Source organism: Anneissia japonica, unplaced genomic scaffold, assembly GCF_011630105.1.
Source record: "Anneissia japonica isolate Jap-2015-1 unplaced genomic scaffold, ASM1163010v1 scaffold287584_len476085_cov161, whole genome shotgun sequence".
NCBI lineage: Eukaryota > Metazoa > Echinodermata > Crinoidea > Comatulida > Comatulidae > Anneissia > Anneissia japonica.
In genome coordinates this window covers 210699-220917 of record NW_022693058.1, presented here as the reverse complement: position 1 = coordinate 220917, position 10219 = coordinate 210699, and the positions used below count along the sequence as shown (strand labels likewise).

The 10219-nt window shown below is 33.8% G+C and overlaps 3 protein-coding genes across 3 annotated transcripts in view; 2 read left to right on the top strand and 1 right to left on the bottom strand.

Annotated features, from left to right (window-relative positions):
- Positions 1-4934: 4934 nt before the first annotated feature.
- Positions 4935-6570, top strand: LOC117100617 (histone H3.3A). The gene is made up of 3 exons (XM_033240403.1): positions 4935-5088; positions 5482-5771; positions 5866-6570. Exons 2-3 carry the CDS (start codon positions 5490-5492, stop codon positions 5992-5994), a joined length of 411 nt encoding a protein of 136 aa, XP_033096294.1. The 5' UTR covers positions 4935-5088; positions 5482-5489; the 3' UTR covers positions 5995-6570.
- Positions 6571-6654: 84 nt separating this feature from the next.
- On the bottom strand, positions 6655-9337 carry LOC117100618 (protein CCSMST1-like). Its single transcript, XM_033240404.1, has 2 exons — positions 9172-9337; positions 6655-8240 (listed from the first exon to the last, which is right to left on the bottom strand). The coding sequence occupies exons 1-2, from the start codon at positions 9183-9185 to the stop codon at positions 7859-7861; spliced, it is 396 nt and encodes a 131-aa protein (XP_033096295.1). The 5' UTR covers positions 9186-9337; the 3' UTR covers positions 6655-7858.
- A 23-nt stretch (positions 9338-9360) lies between these two features.
- Positions 9361-10219, top strand: part of LOC117100615 (DNA topoisomerase 3-alpha-like) — a gene marked incomplete at its 3' end in the record, with an annotated part of 22085 nt that continues 21226 nt past the window's right edge. The window contains 2 exon segments of the mRNA XM_033240402.1: positions 9361-9470; positions 9644-9829. Of these exon segments, the coding sequence (XP_033096293.1) occupies positions 9746-9829 (84 nt within the window).

Here is a 10219-nt window from a genome sequence, read left to right as displayed (position 1 = left end):
AGAAAAACCCATGGTGAGAAAATATTATGTATTATCTACATATTAGTAGACTATCTACCTATAAAATCGATTAAACAAGCCCCTGAAACCCCTAAATTGTCATATTCTTTTGGGGCTTTACCTCCCCCCACCCCCCACGAACCACTTTTTTTCTTCAACCTAAAGTTTCTCAGGACAACTTGATACCAATACCTTACAAATGTGTTATAATCTTCTCATTCATTCTAGTACAATCTAGTGACAAATATCAGTTATTTGAGGGAGGGAATATGTTTGTATAATTAGAGGTTTTAAAATATCAGGTGAATGTAGTGCATAAGACCTAAATAGTAACAATGATGGAATATCCCCAGCAATAGATTCGCAAATGATTACAGCCAAAACCATGGCAACACATACCTTGATACAAAGACCTATAAAAAGTAAGCTCCTGTTTCCATAGTAATTTGATGTAACTGTCAATAGTATTACACTATACAGTAGTTTATTGTGTGGATGTCTGTGTCATTTCAATTTGTTATTGCAGTATGTTGTACGTATGCAATTATAGCTATATACGATTTTCGATATCAAGGGAATTTCTTCTTTTGTTATCCAGTATATTTTTCTCATTAGTCAAATACAGCAAAACCGAAAGGATTAATCATATACATAAATTGTCATTATCTGTAGTTTGATGATCTTGTTTTGAATTTTTTTTTTTCTGTGTGAATCCTCAGTAAAATATGTGGTTTGTGATGAGATTATAATTATGGTGCTTTCATTTGCAAATTAAACTTTAACCTTTATTTGCCAATTAACAAATACAGTATATAAATAATATGTTCCTGTATTTTTTACATAGACACTGAAATTTGCTGGTATTGTTGTTAATTTAACGATTTTAGGAGCAAAGAATCTCTCAATGCTTCAATCTGCATTTCATTGGAACTTAGTAGTTTTTTTTTTATTATTCAATATGAATTTGAACGTCAGGGGAAGTTACCATATTTTAGTCCCTTAAAGACAATATGGTAAATGATCAAAAGGGACAAAAGCTAACAGGACAAAAACCACCACACCATGAACTATTACATTGTGAAAATGGGTAGGGGAACATGGGCTTTAGGGTTTATCCACAACAGTATGAGTTTTTGTGGAAAGTACCAGTACAATTATTTTCTATAGTGGAGGCTTTGTCCAACTGGTGGCTTCTGTCCAACATTCAGACAATATGTTGCTTTGGTATTTTGTGATGATTTTTTTTTTGATTTGTATTTTAAAATATAAGTAAAAATTTATAAAAAATATATAATAAATTAAATTTTAAGAATATTTTACAATATCTGAATTTGGTTATATACATTGTTACTAATATCTTGTATTGTATGACATCAGATTTTCATGTAAACATAATGTACAACTATTGGACTTAAATTGTGCTGGTATCAGTTTGATTACCATTTTCAACTCACTCTTAATCTGCTTTTAGTCTGTGTTATGGTGATGTATAAAATAATGTATTTGTAACAGGATTTACAATGAAATGAACTTTGGTTAAAAAAAAATAGATGAAGATAATTATGTTTTACCTGTACAAATTTTTTTGGGTGCTATAAAAAGTAAAACAAATATCAACTTTTAAGACAAAATCTATATAAAAAATATATTAAAGAATAAAACATAATTTTGAACCATATACTGCAATAACATACAAAATGAATACCAAATTAAATAATACTGAACAAGAAAAGAAAATCACTTTGATATTAAAACTGCCTTTCTAAATAATAATTCTTTAATACTAAAGGGATTTTTTAGATGTTTTGAACAATTGCAAATGGAATAAAATAATAATCTGTATCAATTGTAAATTAAATAAATGTATTGTTTTAACATATTTTTCAAAACTTCATAATACCTTTTTTATGCTCCTTATTTTTAAGTTTGTTACTATTGATGTGAAAGTATTAAATAACTTGTATACTCTACTGTGTCGTGGATAATAAATTGCATACAATATTTTCAAAGTCATTGTGTCTCATTAAATTTATTGTTTTAACATATTTTTCAAAACTTCATATCTTTTTTATGCTCTTTATTTTTAAGTTTGTTACTATTAATGTGAAAATATTTAGTAACTTGTTTACTGTGTCATGAATAATAAATTGCATACAATATTTTTTAAAGTTATTGTTTCTCATTAAATTTATTGTTTTAACGTATTTTTCAAAACTTCATAATACCTTTTTTATGCTCTTTATTTTAAAGTTTTTTACTATTGATGTGAAAGTACCTGTTATTTAATAATTTGTATATCACTGTGTCATGGATAATAAATTGCATACAATATTTTCTTAAAGTCATTGTGTCTCATTTTTTTAGTTGCGTAATTAAAAGATGTTAACATGTTGGCTGCCAGCGACGAGTATACTCGCCCACAGGATGTTGCTGAGGGCGCCAGGAACGAGTATACTCGTCAAAAACGGGGGAACATTCTAGCGTTTATAACTTCTTTATTATACAATGTACGACCACAGACTCAGCGCCTGGTAGTTCGGGGAAGATACACCTAGACGATAAGGTACAAATAACATATGTATGTTTGTTGTGTTATGTTGCCGGTAGTACACTCGAGCGGTACAAGTGGGAGCGCCCTTTGAACATATACCAACCCATGCAAAAAGAGGACGAGATAACTCGCACTTGTCATAGTCAGCAAAAAGTTCTATCACAGTGCCATCGACGAGTATACTCGCCCCCTAATATTTTCCCGCCAATTTATTAGACACTTCATTTTGATGACATATGAATAGATAAAAATTTCAAAAAAGTATGTTTGTACATGTAAACTTGTTTTGGCACACAGGAAGGAACCGTAAAAAAAGGTCTGGCAGTCAACGTGTTAATGTAATAAAATATACCTCTGAAGTTTTTCTTAAGCCCTGCCCAGGCTATCAAATTTTACTTGACAAAAACATGCGACATTCCTAATTATGATCCTGATGACATCACATTTTATTTCCTTCCCATCCAACAGCAAGTCCTCGCCACTTACAGGATGAGAATGATGCTTTATAAACTAACAAGTCTCTTTAAGAGTCTTAGGGAGTGGATGGAGTTGTTTTTAGTCGTGAGAAAAAGTCCTGCTGTGACAGGAGTTGAACCCAGGACCCTGGGATTATATGGCAAGCATCTTAACCACTAAGCTATTCAACTCCACTTCAATAATTATTCATGACCATTAACGTAGGCACATTATGGCTATGCAACTTTTTTTTTTCAAAGAAACTTTTATCTGGACAGTGCTTTCCATTCACACTAGAAAATTGTATAAAAACAACTTTTCTTTGAGAGACTTTTATGCTGGATATGATTGTAACATCATGTGCTCTTATTTGAGGACTATTAAGCAATTAGTAGAGCTCCGCATAGTACACTATAGGAAAATTATTATACGATGGTTAGATTTATGCTTGAAAAATTTAGCCAAGCGTCGATCCACAGATAGAAAAATTAGTGGAAGCTGGGGAATAGGCAAATAACATTGGGAGTTACAGTGATGAGTCACGATTGACTTATAATTATTATTAACATTTGAATATAGGCCTGTATTTTTTATATACAGTATTGAGTGCTTGAATAGGAATAAGAAGTATAAGATGTCACAGTTGTACAAAGCAATCTTTTCAATAAAACATATACCTTTTTTCAGTTTTATGAAAAAGGATCAGGGAGGATTCGAACCCGTCCTGCAGCCTTCTCGCCAAAATGTCCACCTTCCCCTGAGTACCAAAACAGTGGAGGTAATTCAGGTCTCACAATTGAAGATATGCAAAATATCCAAAGAAGTCATAAAAATCATTTTTGAAACAAACTTCTCATTTTGAAGTAATATAAAAGTTTAAAAAAATGTTTACCTATAATTTTACAACGAAAAATGATAGAAACGCCTCTAGTCACTGGAAGTGTTTTATTATTTGTATTATAATTATCCAGCTTAAATATCTAGGAACACTATAAACTTAAATAATTTCAAGTGATATGTTACTGCTAAATGAGCAAGTAAATTTCAAAATTTTTTTTTGTCATTTTCAAGGGACAATGCCGTCATCCTTACATCCAGTTATCGGACCAGCGAGATGTGACTACATCCATTTAAAGACCACCTTTCGTGGCCCCCAAATGATCATCTATCTTTAAGCGAGACATTTTTTTATACTTCCTTTAATGAACACGCCTCTGCCAATGATGATTTCGAATAAAAATAAAATATTATGGCATTGGCCAATCAGCTGCCATGAAAAAATGAAAGGTTTTTCTTTATTTTACGCCTGCCGCTGCTTTTAAATCTCCAAAAATATGATATGCATCATGCAATTTTAACATTTAACCAACTCAATCTACTGTTTACATTCACTAATAAAATGTTATTTTTATTTTCTCCTCCATCTGGATGTTTTTGGCAAAACTCTTTGTTATATGGGCCAATTAAATTTTTTTTTTTTATTCTGTCCTCTGACGAAACTTGAAAAAAGTTTGGTCTTATCTCTTAATAATTGTTTAAAACCAAAACTGCTAAAGACCATAAAATCCATGTCCCAAAAGTGGTTTTTAATTGGAGGGAGACCAGAATATAATTTTGCTTCCAATTTTGTTTTATTGGAATGTGTACAGTATTTGAAATTTTTTCTTCGTGGTAAAGTATACAAGTGTTGTATTTCATGAAGCCCTCTACAGAATTGTAAGCTAATAATTCTCCACAACCACACGAACAGATAAACTGAGACAACACGCGACCAAATGCAATGCAAAAGCATAGGACCATTTGCTATAACATTGATTTTCCTATACTTGAGCTTGAGCTCTCAAAAGGCTCCAGTCAATACGCGCAATTAGCCAATCAAATGCTTTAGAATTTAGCCATTCAGATTGCGACTGTTATAAATAGCTCCGCCTGGAAAATGAATAATTCAGCAGTTATTTATGAGCTAACAAATTGCACAGGTGTGTGACGTAATCGAGCTATATATCGCGGTGAATTTTTCATTCATTGCTTGTTGTTTGAAGACTGTTGTTCGCGAAGGAAGTATTTCGGTATATTATAAGGTAAGTTGAATATTGCCGTATACGTTATAAAAACTAATGTCATAGTCAGTATTTGTATGCAAGAATAAAATATATTGTTTTTCTGATCAACTTGTGTTGGTTTCGTTAAAATCAAGACAGGAATTAACGATTGAAAATGATTTCCTGATCTTGTGTTTTTTCGAAACGGAACGGCGAACTGACAGGAGGAATAAATAATAATAGAGCGGCCGCGTGGCGCGCTTTCAGTTGGTTCATTGAACGGTCAATTTGGAAATTTCATTTGCTTAAGCTCCCAGTCGCTAGCTTCAGATAGAGTGGTTACGCTAGTCGCGGAATAGCATTAACGATGTCCTCTCCAAATGATACTAGCCTAAATAATAAATTGAGCAATACACGTTTGTTCTTTTTTAGATTGAAAGATGGCTCGTACGAAACAGACTGCCCGTAAATCCACTGGAGGAAAGGCTCCGCGAAAGCAGTTGGCCACAAAAGCTGCCAGAAAAAGTGCACCATCTACTGGTGGAGTGAAGAAACCCCATAGATACCGACCAGGAACTGTGGCTTTGAGAGAAATCAGGAGGTACCAAAAGAGCACAGAGTTGCTCATCCGCAAATTGCCATTCCAGCGATTAGTTCGTGAAATTGCTCAGGATTTTAAAACCGATCTGAGGTTCCAGAGTGCTGCAATTGGAGCCCTCCAGGTAAATGTTTCATAGTACAGTATATATTGTTCAAAATTAATCTCATATTTTTATAACAATTTTGTACTAATAATGCAATTTTTACTATTTTCAGGAAGCAAGTGAAGCTTACTTGGTCGGACTTTTTGAGGACACCAACTTGTGCGCAATTCACGCCAAGCGTGTAACAATCATGCCAAAAGATATCCAGTTGGCTCGAAGAATCAGGGGAGAGCGAGCCTAGATTGCTGCAACCTTATGACCTCAATTGACATTTTGATATAATATACTGTAGTAAAATAAATAACCTGTACAGAATTTGGTGTGTTTATTCGATATTGATGCTACCCGCAAATGACCAAATAGATTTGTTGCAGTTTTGCTTGCCGGTACCAGCGAACAGCAGTTTGAAAAGAGTATTTGTGAAGTCTTGTAGCATTATTGTGAACATTTTTTAATTGTCGCATATGTTGGTAGATAGGCTTCATGGATTATTTTTTAACCCTTTGCATGGATAGTTTAGCATTCAGTTCATTCAGTAGTTTTGGTGTGTCTTATAAATACTTAGTACATCAGCATTTGAAATAGCATTTTGTAAATTGAGAACCAGTGTCTTTTAGATACTTTTTTAAATCTGTTAAATTCAATTGGAGAACAAATAGGCCAGTTTTGGTATAAAAAAAAATTTAATATAACTTATTTTGCATACTTCCGGTAACAGTACTGGCGACGGATTCTTGTTCTCTGTCAGATTAAGCACTTGAAGTGCAATCATTTGAAGAGAGATTAAACCAGTAATAAATGTGAAAAAAAAACCAAACCATTTTGATTGTCCTGTATTTTGTTTCATTCTGCTGTCGATTGTTTGATGCACTATATATATATATATATATATATATAAAAGTCGCATGTATATCTATTTCGCAACTGCCAGTAACTTGTGCAATACAGTAAAACTTAAGCTGGGTATTCACTGCGTTGTACTGTTGAAGAATGCAACAATTGGCCACGACGGATTGTTTTGATGATTTATTGTCAAAACAAATCTGTTGCGCTCTACTTATAATTGTCTTGCACAGTGGGTCCCAGGCCTATAGTCCCCACAGTAAAATTCAACTGCACAACATTTGCCATGCACATCTCATTAGTACATGTCAGTACTGTACATAAAATTCATTGCTGTGCATTTGTTAATATTATTTTGAATGCCAAATTGGAATCGAAGGCATTCCTGGTCTTTTCTTAATTGGACTGTCAAATCCAAAATGCCATTGAAAAATTGTTTGACTTTGATAAATAAAATTGGATTTGCAGATTTTTAATGGAAAACAAGAAGACTTTCGAAATTGATTTAGGCAAATATCAGTGGTGGTGTAATGGGGGTGGGGACCCTGCTACAGGCCCTTTCAAACATTTATATCAAAAGTTTGCCTGAATTGGATAGGCCTATATAAATTACAGTACAGTAATAAATAGTTTGGATGCTGACACCATTTTTAGATCAAGATGCTCTCTGAGCATCTAGCGCCTTAATGTTTTTTTTAAATTTCTCATTTGGGTGGTGGCTTTGCACCAAAGTACATCTCTTCCCCTGTCTATCACGGCGTTGCCCTGCCATCGAGAATATTCTAGTACTACCAGTGGGAAATTTAGGTGAAATTCACTAACAAAATTAAACAACAGTAGGCTTAAATTTTCAAGCAATAACAAAATTTATTTATACTCTACAATACAATATGCAACTCTGTATCTACTCCACACAGTCCAGCTTCAGTACAGTATAAGCAGGGGTGTATCCAAAGATGTCTGAAAGGGGGGTGATCGAGATAATACCACCCTGGGAGTCCGGGGATGCCCCTGCAAAATTGTTGTTTACTAGACGCGATCAATTTTTTTTTCCCAAAAGGGGCCTATGCCAGCCCAACCACACCCACCCCAAATCCCCCTTTCCCCTTAAATCCAACCCTGATAAGTGTGCAAAATCAAAATTTGTCTTTGGTGCATAGTATGGTATGGTAGCATCACAAGTGTTGAGTTATAGCAAGTACAAAGTGTACTGTACATAATATTGCCTCCATGATTGAACTGATCATTGAAGTCCACTGTGGCTAACTTGCAACTGTTAATTTCTTCTCGTGATTCTCATTATCCTTTGACTCTTCAAACAACCCTGGCAAGCTATCCTGAAGGCTCCTGTTTAATTTCTGATCAACTTCAGTCTCTTCACGTGTGTATATCCATAATAGGAGAGCAATGCCTGTGATGGAGAAGGTTAGTACTTTTTTTAAAGGTTGCTTATGTTTGTCACCAAAAGAGTTGCCTACAGTCATTATAGCAGCCTTGCTTTTTGAATAAACTAAAGGTTTGTTCGGATCCTCTTCTTCAGTTTGTTGTCTGCAGAGATATTGTGTTGATGTCATCAACGATCTTCTCTTTATTAAGGTATTCAAATGTTTTCCATGCCGAGAACATTTAAGTAGCGTGTTTAATCTAGAAACCGTAAAAAAGAATCACATTATATACTTAAACCATAGCGTCTCTAACTAAAAACAATTAACTACAGCATACGATGGTGACAATGAATATGATGATAAAGAGAACCGTAATTTTCAATTAATCATCAATTACATTGTAATCATCACCACTATCTTAATACTAGTAAAATTTCTGTAATTAAGTAATGAGCACCACTCAAATAATCCTGTGGAAATTAGAACATCCTCATAAATGTAAAAGAAATGAATGCTGTATCCATAATTATAGTGTCAATTATAACAACTGTGGCGTGGTGGTATTTTTGAAGAAAAGTATTCTATTTATTAAAGACCTCAATAACTCTTCCCTTTTTAAAAGGTTGATATCCTTTTTGTTATTTTATGTTTGATATTAAATTAATACAGAAAAATAATCTTAATGAAAAATTGATGCATGTCTATAAAAAAAATAATGAATAAAGTACAGACATTAAAAACATTGTACAAAATTACATTATACTGTAACACAATAGCATATGGGTCCTCTATTTAGTAGTAGTACTGTAAAGCAGTATTGATCAATTATATTAATAATAATATATTGTCCATTCATTCAATATATTTATCTTTCTCTATAACTCATTCATTGCTTTCGTGTATTTTGTACCCTCCTTGCTTGAGTCAAGATACAACAGAGCATGTTACCATGCGAGGTGACAAGTTGGTTTAGCCCGACCCAGTGCCCTTTTTAGAGAATTAAGGCGGGAGACCAATCAATAATATAAATTATAATGAATGATGAGACACTGGCTGGGTGGTGATGATGGTACAGCAACAGTACTCTGCTGTGTTGATTGATGAAGAGAGAGAGAGGGCGAGGTATAATAATTGTTCAATTTGAATGCCTACAGTATGTTATTTATCGTGTTTTCAGGCAAATACGTTACCTAGGAAAAGACATGTGGATACAAGCAATCTGCTGAAATGGTATCTTGCTTTTCTTCGGCAGTTCAACACTAATTTAATAATAAATTTCCTAGGCCTTGGTTAGGAAATATTCATTAACATTTTCAGCACATAAAATCCCACACTAGAAATAAATTCATTTGCTGCCCTCTATTGTTCTAATAAATTCATAGGCGTCAAGTATTTGCTGTAATATGGCACGTGCAGCGACTGGTTTGAGAAGCCTAGCAACCCCGCGAAAGTTAAGAGAAAAATGTCCGACTTCTGTTTACAAATTTAGGTAACGGTTTGCATATGTCTTTCTGAATTAAGGAATCTGTCGTTTATATTTATATTAGCGTATTTATGTCATCTCCAGGTGGCTCATGTTTTTATGTAAAATTATGTTTTCGTGGAACGTCATTATTTTCTAAGGCTAGGCTGAGATCACCATCCTCAATTTTTCAAAAGCAGGGCCAGCAGGAAGCGATTTCATCCCCATCATTAAGAACAGTATTGACAGGCCTAGGCCTACGAAAACAATCAACATCCCCAGTAAACAGCAAGGCTGCAAGAATGCCCAGAATTTTGAACGTTGCAGAGAAAAATGACGCCGCAAAGTCTCTTGCCGAGATTATGTCAGGTGGCAGATTTCGTAGGGTTAGTTTTTTTGTACTTTATTATAAAAATTCTTAGTTTAGACCTAAGTAAAAACAGGCTTAGGTCTAGCCATCGCTTTAAATACGGTACACAGCTAGACGTTTTTGGCTCCGTTACGGTTTTAGGCCAACCATAAACAAAATATTTTTCTGTATTCTTTATTGTATTACATATAGGGTGCTTGTTTGGATATTTTTCATAGATACTGTACAGTATGGTTTTGCTCGACCTGCCTGTGCGTGATCGCGTGGATCGGAAACACATATTATTTTATGTTTCAAAGCCAAATGAATCTGATTTATTTTTGTTAAATTTATTTCAATGTAAACTTGGTTAGTAGTATTTACTCCATCATTACTTTGAATATTTTTTGTTTGGCAAGCTTGCCAT

What these genes read in the sequence shown, in the direction of transcription:
- LOC117100617 (XM_033240403.1), top strand. Translation starts at nt 5,490, where the DNA reads ATGGCTCGTACGAAACAGACTGCCCGTAAATCCACTGGAGGAAAGGCT. An exon ending in CTGCAATTGGAGCCCTCCAG is followed by an intron (nt 5,772 to 5,865) that starts GTAAATGTTTCA and finishes TACTATTTTCAG; the next exon opens with GAAGCAAGTGAAGCTTACTT.